Source organism: Macrobrachium nipponense, chromosome 1, assembly GCF_015104395.2.
Source record: "Macrobrachium nipponense isolate FS-2020 chromosome 1, ASM1510439v2, whole genome shotgun sequence".
NCBI lineage: Eukaryota > Metazoa > Arthropoda > Malacostraca > Decapoda > Palaemonidae > Macrobrachium > Macrobrachium nipponense.
The window spans coordinates 120,940,593-120,960,177 of NC_087200.1; the positions used below are offsets into that span (position 1 = coordinate 120,940,593).

Consider the following 19,585-nt stretch of genomic DNA (forward strand, 5'->3'; position numbering starts at 1 on the left):
AATAGGGATACTGAAATTACTAATCGTTCTGTTCCAGCTCCCCTGCCTGTTTCCAGAATCAGCCTAACGGTGCTGGGGGTTATGGGGATCCGCAAGCCCACGGGCAGGATCCGCCGTCCCCCCTGGCGCGGAGCAGGCAGTGTTGGCAGCAGATTCCCCTTCCCTCGATGACATCTCTGTTACCGATTTTAGGTCAAGATTAGTGAGGATAGATCGAGCAATAGGATACTGAAATTACTAATCGTTCTTTTCAGCTCCCCTGCCTGTTCCAGAATCAGCCCTAACCGGTGCTGGGGGTTATGGGGATCCGCAAGCCCACGGGCAGGATCCGCCGTCCCCCTGGGCGGCGGCAGCACGGCAGTGTTGGCAGCAGATTCCCCTTCCCTTCGATGTGTAAGTTCTCAGGATGATAAAAACTTAGGTCAGATATAGACGAGTAGGGATAATAGGCTACATAGTGTTTAGTTTAGGAAGAGAAGTGCAGGCTTCTTCGGGTCGGTTTTCTATTAAAAGTAGTAGTTTTTAGAGGCACAGTGTCCTTAGAGCATCTTTAGGCTTTTTCCTGCTTCGAGTTCCTTGCATCAGAAGCTTTAGGCCAGGGTTGGTCTTTCAGATATGCTCTTCGTCTTTAAGGTTACTTTCTTTCTCTACGTATACGATACGATAATTGTTAATATCAACTAATTCTCCGTTCAATGCATATTGACTTACGATATTCAGTATGAAGAGAAATCGAATAAAATTAACTACGGTTAGCCTAGTGTTCACGATGATATATCGTATGCATATTCAGTAGCCTAGCCTAACCTAAAGTATTCGCTGTACAACATATCGGTAGTTATTTTTATTTTGGCTAACGCTGTAGGCTTAAGGCATTCTTGACTTCGGATAATTCAATACAGGTGTAATTGAAAACGAACGAGAATCCGATCTGAGGATAATTAATATGAATGTAATCGAACAGAATGAAGATCGGATTCTGTCCGACTATAATTGTATTGTGTATCATCATATTGGCGTAGTATAAACACTAAACTTGGCAGTCATTCACGCTGGAATCAGCGGATGACGAATACGGGTTTGCGTCGCCGTGTCCATCTCATTCTTCCTCCTGATTGACTAAAATGACTAACGTAACAACACTCTCACTTATGCCAAGTTTGTACAAACGTCTTAAAGGAGACGTCGTCTCAACTATGTTGACATTTAATATAGTCAATGAGGTATCTATCTTGGGGCATATAATCAGATGTCAGATATAAGGAATTTGTATGTATGACGTCTTCATACGTTTAACAGACTATTGCCGTCAGTATTTACATTGAGCTTATGTCAATTACAGTTACAAATTATTACCAGTCGTATTATCAAATTACAAATGACAACTGAAATTTAATATTAGGCCTAATAAAGTTAATTTAATTACCTTTAAATATTATTTTATTACTTTTCAATTAAATTACAATTACACTAGCTTGTCGTCAAACAGCACTATTGTAAGGAGGTGTGGTTTAGACAGACAAGGATGCCGGCTAGTCTATTTTTTTTTTTTTTCCCCTTCCTTGGCTTCAGATTCAACCATATCACTTGGTCTCGGCTAATGTTTTTGTCCTTAGTTAGCATATTAATGAATATCTGGATACTTAACTTATGTAACGAAGTCATACTGTTCGTCTTACGATGTAATTTAAGACCAAAATTTGACTGATACGTTCTCATCGGAAGCTAGTTTTTCCGCTCGGGTAGATGGCGTTAAATTTAGGATTCCGTTCGTTTTTCACTCGTTTTCATAGGTATTACGAACCTTATACTTTAGATACGTTATTAATCCTTTGTCTGTGTGAAAACAACAGTAATGAGCTCTTTCATGCTATTAGTTTCTTTTACCACGGCTGCGTGGAATTCATACATAAGCTCGGGACTTCTGTCCAGGTTGCTGATGAACGTAATTTTGCCTTAGTAGCTTCAGCTGCATTTATAACATGAATACAGTAATTACCGTCCCACGCGGATGAATACAATAACGGATGTTGCTATCGGATTCGATACTGTCACACGCTGATCAATACAATAAAGTGATGTTGTTATAGGAGTCGATCGCATTAGCAACAAGTTCTCGTTCGGTTGTTCATAGCTGTACGGAGTTATAAGAGTATTATCGGTTAAGATAATACTCTTTTAACTTGCTGCAATTTGCGGAGGTGGAGATATTAGACGATCGTAATCTCTCTCTCTCCTCTCTCTCTCTCTTTCTCTCTCTCTCTCCTCTCTCTCTCTCTCTCTCTCTCTCTCTTTTCCCTGATTTTTATCTCTCTCTCTCTCTTTTTCCCTGATTTTATATTCTCTCTTTATCCTAGCGGAGTGTGTTTCTCTCTCTCTCTCTCTCTCTTACTTTTCTGATTTCATATTCTCTCCATATTCTCTCATCCTATTTTCCACGCTCTCCTAACACTGGACTCATTGTGCAACAGAGGTTTTTCTTCCTTTCACACCTTTGCAAACTTTCTCAATTCCCTTCAGCGCTGACTGACCTCATAGGTCCCAATACTCGGCCTTTGGCCTAAATTCTATTTTTAAACCCAACAATCTTGCTGTCTGAGTTAGTATTAGAGTAGGGAGCGAATATTCGGAATCTGTATAAGGTATTCCATTGATATGATATATCACAAGAGGATTTTAAGTATTAGGAAAGATAGGAAAGAACATGTCTGGGTCTATCTGAGGGTATTCTTCCAAGTGCCAAACCAGGCAGAGTACAGACAGGCAGGTACAACACTACAAGAGAGGACATCACTACGATCGACGACACCGTTGTCTCCTCCGTACATGAGAGGCCTAAGGCCACATGGGAGGTCTTCAGTTTCCCTCCATACATGAGAGGCCGAGAGCCACATGGGGAGGTCTTCAGATTCCCTCCATACATGAGAGGCCGAGAGCCACATGGGAGGTCTTCAGATTCCCTCCATACTTGAGAGGCCGAGAGCCACATGGGAGGTCTTCAGTTTTTCCTCTACTCAGGTGAGGCACATAGCCAGCTGAGAGGAAACAGGTTTGTATCCCTTCCGCACTCAATGAGTTTTGACCTTAGGGTAGAGGTGCAGGGAGTTTTTCCTCCACATATGGCAGGCCTAGAAGGCCACACATGGGAGATTAGCTTGGACGAGTGACAAATGAACTTGAGACTGACTCGCGTACTCAATTATATTGACTGACAACTAGTACAGTGGAGGGCCGGGCAGATTTGATTCCCCACTCCAAATTAATGTTGTTAATCGGGCTAGTTCAGGTGTTCAGGGGGTGTATTGCAATAGAAGTTTTTATTGTAAAAACTAATATTGTAATACCTACCTGAACACCTGAATGATTCCCACCCTCCTCCCTCTCATACAGAGTTATTGAGTTATGATTGACGTGAGAGGGCAGGTGTGACCGGCCCGTGAGGCAGGGCTACTAGCGGTGGGTGCTGGTAAACTAGGTAACGAGGGTGTTTGCCAGGAGATTGGCAACACTGATCGTTATTTTAACCAAAGATTTGGTAAATTTTTAATAATGATGGTTCGGGCTGGTAAGTGACCAGGGCTAGTTCAGGTGTTCAGGTAGGTATTACAATATTAGTTTTACAATAAAAACTTCATGCAAACCCACTTTTTGTGATAGCCTTGATAACCGCCTTTCTACTTTGTGTTAAGGATCGGTGGCGAGAGTGCATCAACATCATTATTACATAACATTTTCACCCTTTAACGTCAGGACAATCCATGTATTCATCTGAAATTTACGCTTATGCTTTGGAAATACCGAGGGGAACTTTGGAGGTTTGTCCTTTGTTTTTCTCATGGTATTTCCTCTTCTCTTTTTGTCCTTTCACTAACTATCGTCCTTTCACTAACTTGTGTCTTGCCATCACAAGTACCTCGGAACTTTGGAGGTTTGTCCTTGTTTTCTCATGGTATTTCCTCTTCTCCTTTGTCCTTTCACTAACTTTGTCCTTTCACTAACTTGTGTCTTGCCATCACAAGTACCTCGGTCTCTAGAAGGCAGTTGACTCTCGTCTAATGTGCACATGCCTCGTGAGAATCACCACCTCGTTCTCTCTACATCATTGGTGAACAAGATAGACGATTTTGTGGTTGTTCTTGGCATAACCCTTCAAAAGGCAGGTGTCATCTTGTGATTTGTGCTAAGTCTCGGATGTGTGGATGCGCAGCAGGCGGCAGCACAATCAGTCGGCATCTGTTGACGAGTCCGAGTCTTTCATAATCTCCTGTGCTGTGGACTTTGTATTGGTTGATCCAGATCCAGTCATTACCCCGTTTGTTCCATATGGTGGGTGATTGCCCTTTGCCTACCTTGAAGGATTTGTGACCCTTCTTTGAGTGTCGATGCCTTTATCCACTGCAGACTGCCAATGCAGAAGTGTCCAAAGACACGTTTTTCTCCAAGTCATATGAGATCATGAGAGACTTCTCTGCAGTGGGATACATCCACTGGATGGTACAATTTATCACTCCGAAGAATATGTCGGACGGAAAGATAGATGAGATCTCATTGTGACCATTCCTTCCTTTGGGTTTGTCCACAGGCCCTTGGAACCTCTTTTCCTTGGACTGGTGGTGGATGCTCACAGGTTGTGTTTGCTGACCCGGCTCCTTCAAGAGGACAAGTTGCATCTCACCTATGGTGTGCGGTTCTAGAGGTGAGAAGGATACGAGAGTGACTGGCCTCTCCACCTTACCCTCCTCGTCTTCTACTCTCTTCCTTCAGGGTGAGGATAAGACTCGAACTTGCACTGGCTGGTCGAGCGATTGATGCGGTAAAGCTTGCACTTTGAGCTTCCTTTCTATTTTTTCTTATCAGAATCATAGAAGCAATCTGGCTCCTTCCTCTAGCAAGGGAGGAAGGAGACTGGCAATAGTGCAAACCCTCCCCAGAACTTTGCATTAATACCCCTGGACTCTATTATACTTCCCAGCCCTTTTTTCGGATGAGTTACGATTCCTCATTTCGAAAAGGCCCTAATTCTGACTACATTATGCAGCTCCTATACTCCGATCAAGTTGTCAGAGACAGGGCACTCGCTCTTACGACCAGGAGGAATAGCCCAGGTGTGCAGAGTATCATAGTGTATATTACAGTACAGTAAACCTCCCCGTTAACACGAGTTCTGTTAACACGATTTTGATCTTACACGAGTTTCAAAATCATACAGAAAAATTCTGCTAACACGTAATATTCGATGTTACACGATTTGAATTTTCCGCTGAGAGCTAAGAGCGCGGGAGGTGGGCGAGAGTCTGACTCACCCCACCTTTCCCGCGCTCTCTCTCTCTTGCCTGCTGGCTCAGTGTGAACCAGCCCTCGCAGTGAGAAGAGCCAATACATTCTAGCATTGGTTAACATAATAGAGCGTACTTTACTACAGGTAGTCGTCTACTTACGACGGCATTAGGTTCTGGCAGAGCTGTCGTAAATTATCTTTCAGCATATTGAGTAAATTGAATCATGTTTGTGCTGTCTTTTTATCCTTTTTTACCATATTCAAACATGCGTGTACATGTACGTATTTGTTCGTTTGCATTTTCATTGACAACTTACTAGCCTACATATACATTTTATATCATCCCAAAAATGTGATGTATAGTAACTATTATTACGATTAGCATATGAAATCTTATCATGCTCGAACTCCTTGATTAATACTTACTTTTATTACTGTATTTAACATTTTTATTGCAGGCATTCAGACCATCGTCGGTTGGTCTGTTTACATTTTCTTATACCGCCATTTGCATTGACAATCGGCTACACGTATTATATACATACTTTTATTTATTTATAGGTTTGAATTAAATGCATAATTTGTTATATTTGATTTATTTGCAAAACAGAAATACAAAATGAATTACTAAAATACGAATCTTACCATTTTCGAACAAAATTTTACTTCTGAAAATATAAAACAAACATCGTCTGCTGTTTTCTCTAGCGACCGTTTGTACTATTGCCAAACACGTCTATGTACGTACGTAGTAATACACAAAGTTTTATTTAACAGTATGTAAAATTATTTTTTCTTTGTAAATTTAAAGGCAAAACTACAGTAATGCATATATAGAATTAGATTTACAGTACAGAAAAAAACATAACATACAGAAAAAATAAAAATTACGAAACATTTGAAATTTGAAAAAAAAGAAGAAATTATTTGTCTGCTGGTGGATGGCTGGGGATCGTCGGGTCATCCGATTCCGTGGTAGTACTACTGGTAGTGGGGACGGGTAGACTGAGATGTTGGTTTAAACATAACATGCTTAGTTTTGTTTGAATGTCCGTTTTTTCTTCTCTTCATAAATTTCTCGGAGATGAGCGCGCTGACGGTAGTAGCGGGAAAGAAAAAACTATCGTACGCGTGCGCTCGACGTTATTTAGCCAAATATAAAATTAAAATATTATTGTATATTATTATATTGTAGCTGTCGTAAAGTCGGTCTGTCATAAGTTGCATAGTTCGTAAGTAGACGACTACCTGTATATAAAAAATATATAAATAAAGTGTTTTTTTTCTGGCAAATCCCAAAATAGATTAGTTTCCCATTGCCCTGGCAACGTTAACCCCCTTATTTCCATTATTTCTATGGAGAAATACTTCCCTGTTAACACGAATTCGGCTAACACGACATCTCCAGGAACGTAACCCTCGTGTTAACGGGGAGGTTACTGTATATTGATTCTATTGTATCATTATGAAGAGACGAAGTGTTACATACCTGGAGGTGGTCTTCGTTAACCAAAGCATAACAGCTGATGCATTCTCGTGGTGCCAGGACACGTAATCCTCCAGGCGGACTGCGCAGCCGGCATGTGCCCGGCAGACCACGTGCCCACAGGGTTCCTGGAGAACGGCGTTACACCCCTCCTCCAGACAACAGGTAACCTGTAAGTCAAATGATACATGAGTATCATCAACAACCTTCCGGAGCAGGTCCGTGGTTGTGTGCGGTATACTATTGCTGCCGGAGTAACTCCGGCATCAGCATATATCATGCACGATAACATGTCACCCTGTTACTACTAGCTCCGGCGCCCCGTGTTATATCTAATAACATCCAGGCAGATAATGGGAACTAAGAACTAAGAATGACTCCAGTGCAACTCCGGCGACACCAGAGCTACAAAATCTGACCGATTAAGTGGATTCAAGCTGTCTTCCACGTGCCGGAGTGAGGGATATAACCAAAAATCAGATACAGGGTGAAGAGCGAGACGTAACAGGGTGGGATGGTTAAATACCTGGCGGAGTTGGAGACTCCACCGGGTAAATAAGTGGATATGGTAAGATAATAACTTACAACAGAATGTGGATGTTATATTATGTGTAATAAACCATGCATGCAAAATGTAATCCCATAACAGGCCGGAGCCTTTCACATATCCAAAGAAGCATAGCTATCCCGAGGTCGGGTCCGGCTTGCACCGAAGCCCTGAGGCTGCCGGAGCAGGGTGGGGAAGGGTGGGCTTCATAGATAGTGAGAGGGATACACTACCTAGTGGGTCGGGGTGTGTCCCACTCCCCCGCGCCTGGTGGCCAACCATGGCTCGGTCGAGCAGGGTTCCCCCCCTACACCACTAGCAGCGCGGCAGAGTACGGCAGGCCTGCTCACCGAGTGTACCCCCCAGTGAACCCCCTTCTCCCCCATGGAAGACTCGGATGGCTAGCTGAGGTAGCGTGAGCGAGTCGTCACTCCACCGAAGTGGGTGAGCGGGGGGGGGGGGGGGGGGGGGGGGGGACTGAGAGGAGTCGGTACCAAGGTGGCTTGTATGCGATCGACTGGAGACACTCTCAGCCGGGTGAACAGTCACGCGGTGTGAGAGGCCAGTCGATCCAAGAAAGCCTATAGGCCAACTAGGTGCCAGCTACGAGAAAGTAACACACAACATAAATATCCTGTCCTAACACGGGGAAAGGAGTGAAATAAATATGGAGCGAAAGAGAAAGGAATGGTCCTTGAGAAACTAGGTAAGCGAAATCCAACGATGGAAATGCTAGCCTAGAAACTCAGAGCGGCTTAGCCTAGATGCCGTAACGAATGATCGAGGGGCAAACGGCCAGGGTGGCTCAAGGACGGAAAGGGCTACGAAGGAACTAGGGTCCTTGCGTATAAGGCAATCGAGTCTAAAGATCCTATCTTACTGATAAACAAGGGTTGATATGACAACCACCATGCAAGAAAGGAATGCGTACGCCACGACCGAAAGCATGCGGTTTGGAAGTAGGCTATCCCCCGTGAACGGACTAATAAAATAAACACGTAAATGGCAAATGCATCTTAAAATAAATATAATTAGGGTACTGCTCAAGTGCAATTGAGACCAATTAGTATGGGAGACCAATTGGTGCAAGAAAGCAGGGAATCATCACGCCTGGCGAGCCAAGAGAAGGCGGCGCGCGGGGAACGGCAACGCACGTGCTACCGCTCTCACTTATAACCTAAGATAACTGGCTTAACATGCCAAAAACCGTCTCAAAATGATCTCAAACATTAAACGCCAGTACTTAACTGGATGCAGAAAGCTTGACGATCCATGGTAATGAAAAAAGGTGGATAAATCCAGACGAAAAACACAGTACAAGAAAAGAACGCGTGTGGCGTGAACGGTGCTATCGAAAGGAATGAAAGCAAAGGCGCTAGTTGTAGTAGTAGCGGGGCTTGGATCGGCCCTCTGTAGACGAGGGATATTGAGGAAGGGAGAGTCTAAATGGCAAGGAACCTCTGGTAGTGGTTTCCACTCGCCCCAGATACCATACCGACACCTTTATTAAAGGTGAGCGAGCCAGTTTTACTCTGGCATTACTATTATAGTTTTTCTCTGGTAATTATAGCAATATTTTACCTTAGAAATGAAAACACTAAAGGAAGTATTTCACGGGACGCGACACAGGCTGAGCCCAGAAAAGTATAGTATACTGTATGAAATGTGTAATTGTGTATCATGTATGGATTGCATAATAAAATGAAAAAGCCAAATTTAGCAAAAAAAAAAAAAAATCTACTTTTAGCCAAAATTTATGAGTACATATAAACTATTGAACACTGAGCAGGGGGTGATATCAGCATTCTCAGACTGCAGATTCGGATGCAGTTGTTGCTTTCAATGCTAATATGGATGTGGATGTAAAGAAATTGTCAATGCGTAATATACAAATGCAGATAATCCCCTGATGCTGGATATCCGGTACATCTCTACAGAACACCTGTGATGTTACTATTTATTTATGTCCTTTGGATTCATAATAGCGGTTTTTTGTTTTTCCATTAATATTTTTCTCATAATTTGCATTCTGACTGTTTTGAAGACTGGAAGATAGCTTTTAAAACTTAAAAACTATTTACAGATTTTTGTGATGGTGAAAATTTCTCACTGAGACCAGTGTGTGATCAGGGTATATCTCCAAATTCATATAAGTACAATACATTTTTGTTTTGTTTTTAAGCATGTGTATTGTTGGTTGGTTATGTTTAACTAGTTATCCTAAATTGTCCCATTTTGGTAACAGTTTTCAAGATGTTTGCTTTCAGCTTTTGCCATTAAGATAAAGCTATTTCTGTTTTTAGAAATTGCTCATAATGGCACAGTAAACATTATTAAGAATTTTTTTACTGTTCATACGTATATTTTATACAGTATTAATTCATATATGCATTATGACTGTACTTATATGTATAGGATAATATAATTCTGCTATAATGCTAGAATGTAGATGTTTGAGTACTGCTAACAGGCAGTGTAAAATCTTTATGGTCAGTTGCTGAAAGATACTTAGCTAGAGTACATTAAGGGCAAGTATGTTTTTTTTTGGGAGTAACAGTTGAGGGTGCAGTATATATGGATGAGCAATGGCTTTATATGACTCAGAAGGCTTTAAGAGGTGTTTAGCCTACTGTATAGATAAAGGATCTATATGCATCAAAGTTTTTCATGTACCGATTTAGCCTCTACCTCTTCAAGGCCCCAAGAAAGGAATTATAAGCACTAAGATATAAGTAGAAGAGAATTACTTTTCCTATAAACAATTCCACACAGATTGAAGCATCATGGATAATGCCTTTTAGACCTCATGGAAATTTAGAATTCCCTCTTGATTGATACACTTGTGAATACTCCTCTTTGTTGGAGGAATTGGGAAGTCCACTGTTTCCCTGGAATTTTTAGTAAGAGCCATAAGGGGAAAAGGGGACATCTTGAACTCATTGTAATGCTTTGCCATAAATTGCAAGAACTTAGTGAATCTTATTTACCCTTTGGGGAGACTGGATAATGACCCTGTAATGTTGTTATGTCCTTCATTACCTTCTTTGGGAGACTGTGGATAATGACCCTGTAATGTTGTTATGTCCTGTCTGGGTGCTGTGTGCTTGTTTAAAAAGAACTCGGACATCTCAGACCTAGATTTTGAAGGCTTTTAGTAGCATAGGCCGGGTCAAGAAAGAAGTGTCCAAGAATACAATATTGTTTTGTTAAGGGAAACGATCAGGAATGCAGATTTGACAGAATCTGGAAGGTCAGATAGTGTTATGAGAGTTAAGGTGGCCTCACACTAGGCATTTTTTTCTCCAGCAGTGAGCCGTTGCTGGCGAAAATGGAAAACCGGGAGCTTTTAGCTCGAGATTTTTGCTTCCTGACCGGACGGGAAGCAGCCAGCACGAACCGCGAGCAACCGCATAGTGTAAACAGACAAGATGGCTGCTGCTGATAGGACGTACTCTCAGACCTTTGGCTTCTCTTCTCCTGAGCCACTCTCGAACCCACAACGTTTTTTGTTACTCTTGCATTCACGTAAGATTCCAAGAAAACACATCACTGCAGAACATCTTGCAATGGTCCTATAATTTCTGGGCACCATGATGATATCAGCTGATCAGTTTTATTTACTTTTTCTTACTGCTCCTCGAAACCACAAGGTCCTAGTGTGACGATACAACACTTTTGCTCGCGAGCATCGGCTGGATGTGGCCAAAAACCGCGAGCAACAAATGACTAGTGTGATACCAGCTTTAGAGTGCTTGACATCAGGGTCTGTGCTCTTCTTTGGCAGTCAAGATATGTCCTGTTCAGAGAATTTGAAAGCTGGTGTTTGGCTATGTCAAACCATTTTCCCTTCCTTTTATTTCAAGGACATGGCCCATAGGTCCTTGGACACTTTTTCCTTGGGTCCGTTGGTGGCTGCTCAACAAGTCTGTAGCTCATCCAGTACCCCTGGCAGGTCAGTTTGTATCTAGTCTAAGATGAAGATATGAAAGTGGAGTGAAAGAGACGACTGGTCTCTTTTCTTTCCTATCTACTTTACCTATGGGCGGTAAGAAGAAGAATATCGTCATAAGCTGGAACGGACTAGATACAGGTGAGTGAAATAGTCATGCTGTTAAGGTGATCAATAATGTAAGATACTTTTCAGTAGCAACACATCCCTCTCTGCAGCGAGAAGAGAAAGGAGTGATAAACCCCCATAACAGGATACGTGGGTTTGTTATGAGAACAAATAGCTCTCCATATTCCATCTATATGAACCTATAGATCCTCATATATCACAGGTCCTGAGGTTGAGGTCAATTCTTAGAATATATTTTATTCGGAATTTGACTAATGGTGGCAAACTCCCAGTCAGTCATTGATACTTACCTCTCACCAATGAGTAAGTCTATCTTAATATTAAGACCGATAGGTTTGTTTTGTATATGAACAAATGACAAATTTTTTAATCAGTTGGTATTTTTTATAGCTAACAAACCTGAGGTCTTACCATATAAAAGGCCCATTTCGAACCACCCCTCTGACAGTTAACTGGGTTGGAAGAGTAACTGAAGCAGTCACGAGATGCCCAAGCACAGATACCAATATGAAGTTCCTTGCATACACAATTTTTTATTACTTTTACCAGTTTTCCAGCTGGCGTTAGATTTAGCCTAATGTTAAGACCTCAGGTTTGTTAGTTATGAAAAATACAAATTGATTTTAAAATTTGTAATTTTTCTTAAGTTCAGATGAAAACTCAGGAGTTATGAATACAAATTGATTTTAAAATTTTTAATTTTTCTTCAGTTCAGATGAAAACTCAGGAGTTATGAAAAATACAAATTGATTAAAAAATTTGCAATTTTTCCTAAGTTCAGATGAAAACTCAGGAACCCACAGTGTCAGAAGAAGCTGATAAACTCCAGGTTACCCATGATAATAGAACCAGTGTGTTTTCGAAGGGTACTCTTTTTGCTGATTTTTCACACGTAGGTTTATGCAAGTCTTTTACCTTAAAGAAGTCTTCTTTGATAATTATTAAAGGACTTGTGTTGAACATGGAACTTAAGAGGCTCTAGTTCTTAAATACCTAAGTTTTCAAGTTGGGGTTTGCCTTTTTCAGATAATTGTTGTATACCTCATCAAAGTCAAGCCCCTGGTAGAGTGGCAAGTAGTTGTGGATTTGCTCTGCTTTTGACCAATAGTGGTGGTGTTTCTATGGAACTGAGGGATTAACATTATCAGAGGTGATTCTAGTGATGATGGATTCTAGTGTTACCTCTAAAATTCCTAAGTTCTACCTTAAACAGTGGATATGGCTCTTTCAGGTCTACGGATAAGTTGGGTGCAGAACTTCATACCCCTATTGTTATGTGTAGGGGTGGGTTGCATGTCTACTTTTACTATCTTCAATCATGTATGTTCCTGTAATCATACTTACCATTGCATTCAACATGCTTAGATCTCGTTTGTAAGCTGAGGATGTGCACAACTTCATTTAATTATAATATCATTTTGTGTCCGTATTATAAATACTAAGTATATATTTTTAAAACTTCATTTTATGTATTATAAAAATATCGTTTTGTCTCCATATTAGAAATGCTATTTGATCCTGAGTTATTGATGTTGGTCAAAGCCTGCTAATGTATTGGCAAGTATGAAAAAATATTTACTTCTGCATTCCAACTAATACATATACGCATCTATCTTTCTCATCTTTATTAAGGTGACATTAAGCTTCCTCCCCGTGTGCAAGAGGCCATGCAGATGCAAGTTGAAGCCGAGAGGAAGAAAAGAGCAGCTATATTGGATTCAGAGGGTGTACGAACAGCTGAGGTACTTCATTATGTGTAGTTTTGCAAGTCAATATATTGTACAGCACTCAACAAGATATTAGGCCGCTTTGTGTCAAGTGGCCTAATATCTTGTCAAATTTTGAAGGAATGGAAAAGTTGGGGTGAAATTTTGTCAGTCCATTAGGCTGCTTACATCACGTAGAGAAAAGGGTGGAGCTTGGACACTTATAAGGGGAGAGCACTCAGTCACATGTTTGGAGGTTAATATAGAACCTGCATATATTTTTGGTTAGGCTCCCACTGCAATTTTTTACGTATCACTTTATGCCCTGCGACCTTAATATGGGCCAAGATGGTGATTTGAGTCAGCAGGTAATACCAGAGATATGCGTAGAGGCAATCTGGCTTAAAGTAAAAGCAGATATCAGAGCAGCTGTGTGGGAGGAGGCATTCAGTTCGACGCCGAGTTGCCAGATTTAACGAAGGTGGCAGCTATGACATTCCGTCTCGGAAAAAGCACCCTGGTATGCCTGAGAAGACCTCTGATCAAAGTTTGACTGTTCTTAAGTGTCAGTTAAAAAGTAGTTGACACTTGAGAACAGTCAAACTTTAATCAGAGGTCTTCTTAGCATACCAGGGTGCTTTTACAGAGCCGGAATCTTATGGTTGCCACCTTCATTAAATCTGGCAACTCAGCGTTGAACTGAATGCCTCCTCCCCCAGCTGATCCGATATCTGCTTTGCTTTAAGGCCAGATTGCTTCAACATATCTCTGCTATTATCTGTTGACTCATTTGCCATCTTGGCCCATATTAAGGTCACAGGGCAATAAAGTGATATGTAGAAGGCAAAAATTGCAGTGGGAGCACTGACCAAAGAATATATACAGCCGTTTATTAAACCTCCAAACAAGTGACTGAGCGCTCTCTCCTTGTCAGTGTCCAAGTTCCACCCCTTTCTCTACGAGTTGTAAACTGACTAATGGACTGACGAAATTTCTTTTTAACTTTTCCTTTCCTTCAAAATTCGACGAGATATTAGGCCGCTTGACACACAGCGGTCTGATATCTTGTTGAGTACTGTAGTTATTTACAGGCGGTCCCCGGGTTACGACGTTCCGAGGTTACGACGCTTTTTCTTAAATATTCAATGGAAAAATCCGTCCTGGGTTACGACGCTTGTTCCGAGGTTACAACGCTGACGCTTCCGACGCTCCGAGTTAACGACGCTTTTAAAAAACGCATATTATGATAAAAATCCTTTATAGTTTAGCACAGTATACTATTAGTAAAAATAAGTTTCTGGTTAGATTACAACAAAAGTTTTGAGGTTATGATGGTTTTCGACACTTTTTATGTCTTATTTTTCGATATTTTTTAGTGACGCCTCATATGCGGAACTAGTTTCCGAGCGAATGAATGCATACTAGCTTGCGGTGCGCAAAGTTTACATATAACAGTCCAAAAGCGCAAATAATGAAAAAATCATTGCTTGTGTCCAGTAATAATAACAAAACGAAGTTTCTGGTTAGATTACAACGCAAATTCCAAGTATCCAAAGAGAGACATTATCCAGTAATTTGATCAGAGAGAGAGAGAGAGAGAGAGAGAGAGAGAGATGACCAGAGAGAGAGAGAGAGAGAGAGAGAGAGAGAGAGAGAGAGAGAGGAGAGAGGCATCTTCCGACGCTCCGAGTTAAGGAACAGAGAAGTGTTCGTTTCATTAACGGCCTCTGACTCATGCCAGTAAATGTTTTGTTGATACTAATAATATAAGCCATTTAAATAAAGATACGTTTACTTTAATTAGTCTATATGATACGTAAATGGTAATCACTGTTCTTGTAGCCCTCAAGATTTGGCAAAATCGAAGTATCCAAAGAGAGACATTATCCAGTAACTGGAACCTTGACATAAGAATTTAATTTGTTTCGTTACCATCGTCGTATATCAAAACAGTTGTATCTCAAAGCATATTTTCCCATTAAAAATAATGTAATATGTATTAATCCGTTCTAGCGCTATGAAACCACACCTAAACACAGCTAAATTACATATAATATACACAATTTATACACAAATAAACGAGTAATAACACACATAATGAAAAATAACATAGCAATGTGATAAAATGATAATAAATGTTAATAAAATCAATTAAAAAGAGAGGAATTTTACTCACCACAACGAAAGATGACGTGAGGCCGGCAGGGGGAGGAGGTAGGGAAGGGTGGCAGGGAACGATTTGTTCTCTTTTTATTTACGTATGTACACTAATAACTACGTAATAAAACACAAATGAAATAACATTGCTAAACTAATTTTTATATTTATTTTTTTAATCAGTTCGTAGTTTAGAATAATGGTGATGCCTTTGGAAGGTTTTTTATAGCTTCCTTCTGCTTGATGATCGTGGATATTGTAGAAGGATTTCGACCATACTCGTTTGCCAAATCGACGATACGAACGCCACGTTCATGCTTTGCTATAATTTCATGTTTTGCTTCCATCGAAATCATTTCTTGGGTTTTTCTTATCACCTGCTTTGTTGTTAGCTTTGAGACCATGGTTAATAATAAAATAGACAAAATAACACGAAAATAGGCGCAAATACACGAACTAAACAACAACGTGTTAACATGCAGCACCAACAAACAAACAGACTGAAAGCCATTTATCGGTCGCCTATACAACTAAAACTCATCGCAAAATCGTATCTCAAATATTTCGTTGTATATCAAAGCTTTATATTTTCGCAAATTTTCTGTTGTATCTCAAAACATTCGTATATTAGGGCAATCGTATGTCAAGGTTCCAGTGTAATTTAATCACAGAGAGAGAGAGAGAGAGAGAGAGAGAGAGAGAGAGAGAGAGAGTAGAGAGAGAGAGAGAGAGAGAGACGCCTTGGCAACAATGGTCTCGGAGATTGACGTAACGTTTATTTTCTGAAACAGATAGGACAAAGAATGTTCGTCATTAAACGGCCTCTGACTCATGGCAGGAAATGTTTTGTTAATACAATATATAATAAGCCTATTTAAAGATACGTTTACTTTAATTAGTTTATATGATACATAAATAGTAATCAGCTGTTCTTGTAGCCTCAAGATTTGGCAAAATCACTCCAGGTTGTACATAAAACTTCAAGAATGTAGTGTCCCCCAGAAGGATTCAATAGTTTTTACCTTCAAGAACCCACCAGCATTCTTATTAATGAAAATAACTCCAGGTTGTACATAAACTACAGGAAACAACATGTAGTGTAACCAAAGGATTACAAGTAAGGTTTTTATAACTTTTTATTAGTTTAAGACATATTTCCAAGCGTCGTTCCGGCTTACAACGATTTTCGGCTTACGACGCGTCTCAAGAACGAAACCCCCGTCGTAACCCGGGGGACTGCCTGATACTATACATACTTCTGTTGAAGCAAGTTCACATAATTACAAGTTTTGCATAACAAAATACTACTCCTCCTCCTCAATATTTCCCCCAAGTAAATTTAGTAGTGCGTATATACTAATGAACTTACATTTTTCATATACTACTATTGCAATCAATAAATAATTGTGGTATTATGCTTTAGCATAGTAATGTACTTGTTTTATGATCACATGTCAATCTGTTAAGCATTTTGAATGATGTGCAATGTTTAGGAAGTTTCACATACTACATTGACCTTTACTTACCTCAGTCCTATATACGTATCTTATTGTTAGATTAGTTTCTATTAAGATATTGCAATGACTTACATTAATTTAATATATTCTGATGTCTGAATCAGCTTAAGAAAGTAAATTTATTTGATTACAAAGGAAAATGAATTATGGCAATATCAACTATTTATTTGTGTTTACTAGATCAACATAGCTGAAGGTAAAAGACAAGCTCGCATTTTGGCATCAGAAGCTGAAAAAATTGAACAAATCAATAGTGCTAAAGGCCAGGGAGAAGGATTGAGGATATTGTGTGAATCACTTCAGCATAAGCAAGGTAAGTTACATGAGTATGAGTACTGTGTATTTGAATGTTATTCTATGAAATTGGTAATAGTACTTGTATTTGATCATATCGTCCTGCTACATAACTATAGTAGATTCACATTTACCAGGCATGTGATGTCTAGGCCAGTAAAACCCTTACTTAACGGACACTGCTGATTGGCTGTTGATAAGCCAATCAAGGGCTGGAAACTCGTCAATCCCTCTCAAGAATTCTCATAGGCAGGATGTATGTTCCAGCTCTCCTGAGGGATACTTTTGAAAGATGTATCCCTCAGGAGAGGGACTGAGAGTTTTCAGCCCTGTAATTGGCTTATCAACAGCCAATCAGAAGCGTCATAAGGGACTGGCCTAGACATATGCACGGTTGATGTGAATCTATTATAGTCTGGTCCTGTGGTCTCTTTTGTTTATAATAATTTTTTCCTTTTTAAATAAAACCTGAATAGTAAGTTTATTCCAAATCAAAATGTCACAATAGCATTGTAACAGTTTATTTATTTCTTCCACTCCTGTAAACCATTGAACATTTTGTTCCACACCCTTGGTTTAGTATAGCTGCATTCACTTATGAGAACATATCAGCTAATCCCTTCTCAATGAACTTATTTTGTATTTCTATTCTTTCCTTACAAGTGAGCAGCACTTGTAAGCACACCAGAAAGTTAAAAAATGTGTATTTTTATGATATCAACAATGTGTTTTGTTTTTGTCAAATCCTTTGACCCATTTTTCCATATGCCTTGCATACACTTTTCTGTCACTCCCTTCAAAGCTGATTCAATGGTCTTAATGCAGTATTAAATGTATGATTTCCAAAATCACGAAGGGTTACCTCCATCACTTTCTGTTACTGCAACAACTTGGGGAAAAGAGCTGGTCATAAGTACGTATGGTCATTAAGCAAGTAGTTTGGTAAGTGAGAAGTGTTTTTAGTAAACAAAATGACAAATTTTTAAATCAATTTGTATTTTTTATAGCTAACAAACCTGAGGTCTCAACAATAGGATATTTTCAAGCGCAGCTGGTAAGCAGTTATTACAATCAGAGATTGTAAGCTAGGAATCTGTGAGATCTGGCAACACCTGCGCATGCAAGGTGAAAGCTGGTAAGCGACCGCGCATAACCCCATAACGCTCAGTCTTTCCCCAACCCAGGAAAAAAATTAAAAAGTAAGAGGGGCGGCTAGAGGTGGGCAGTATACGTTAAGACCTCAGGTTAGTTAGCTATGAAAAATACAAATTGATTTAAAAATTTGCCATTTGTTCATATGCAGAACAAACCTTCAGTCTTTAATAGGAGATATACTTATACTTGGAGGAGGTATACACATCCTAAACTGGCTGGGAGTTAACCACCTGACCACCTCCCAGAACAAAACGAGTTCCAAAGGAGGTGGACGAAGGCCCGTTAGAAGATAGATAAACTGATATCTACAACCCAGACATCTGGTTTGCAGCACAATGATATATGAGCATATTAACCCTCTTATGCTGAACGGGCATAATAAAAATCGTCTCCCGTATGCCGAGGGGGTCTCGGAGTGAGCGCCGAAGCGGAAATTTTTTTTTTTTTTTAAATCACAGCACGCTTAGTTTTCAAGATTAAGAGTTCATTTTTGGCTCCTTTTTTTGTCATTGCCTGAAGTTTAGTATGCAACCATCAGAAATGAAAAAAAATATCATTATCATATATAAATAATGCGATATACGATAGCGCGAAAACAAAATTTCAAATATAATTGTATTCAAATTGCGCTGTGAGCAAAACGGTTAAAGCTAACAAGTTACCTTTATTTGTTGTATTTTACACTAAATTGCGATCATTTTGGTATATAACACATTGTAAAACGATCACAGCAACATAGAGAAAATATTATCACAAAATGATGCATGAATTCGTAAAGCGCGGACGTAAAAAAATGTTTTTTCAAAAATTCACCATAAATCTAAATATTGTTCTAGAGACTTCCAATTTGTTTCAAAATGAAGTTGAAGAGTTTTAGCTTACAATTGCAGTTTTCAACCATTTTCGACGAGTTAAAGTTGACCGAATGTCAAATTTTTTTATATATATTTTTTTATATGCAAATATTTCAAAAATGAGAAAAGCTACAATCTTCAATTAGTTTTTGTTGTATTCTACATAAAATTGCACACACTTTCATATATAAAACTCTATGAAACGCCTAATATGAAACTGAGCAAATATAACGATAATGCGACGTATGCATTTCGGAGATTTGCGGCGGAGAATCCGCGCGCGGAGGGAAGGAAAGCTTTTTTTTTAAATTCACCATAAATCTAAATATTGTGCTAGAGACTTCAAATTTGTTTCAAAATGAAGATAAATGACTGAATATTACTAGACTGTAAGAGGTTTAGCTTACAATTGCGTTTTTAGACTATTTCGGTAGAGTCAAAGTTGACTGAACTTGGTTTTTTTTCTATTTATCGTGATTTAAATGCAAATATTTCGAAAATGAGACAAGCTAC

At 39.7% G+C, this 19,585-nt stretch overlaps 1 protein-coding gene across 1 annotated transcript in view; it reads left to right on the forward strand.

Moving 5' to 3' along the window:
* LOC135219589 (stomatin-like protein 2, mitochondrial) overlaps positions 1 to 19,585 on the forward strand; it is a 187,012-nt gene that overhangs the window by 152,441 nt on the left and 14,986 nt on the right. The window contains exons 6-7 of the mRNA XM_064256477.1: positions 13,022 to 13,131; positions 16,950 to 17,082. Coding sequence (XP_064112547.1) covers positions 13,022 to 13,131; positions 16,950 to 17,082 — 243 coding nt within the window. The remainder of the gene's footprint in view (positions 1 to 13,021; positions 13,132 to 16,949; positions 17,083 to 19,585) is intronic.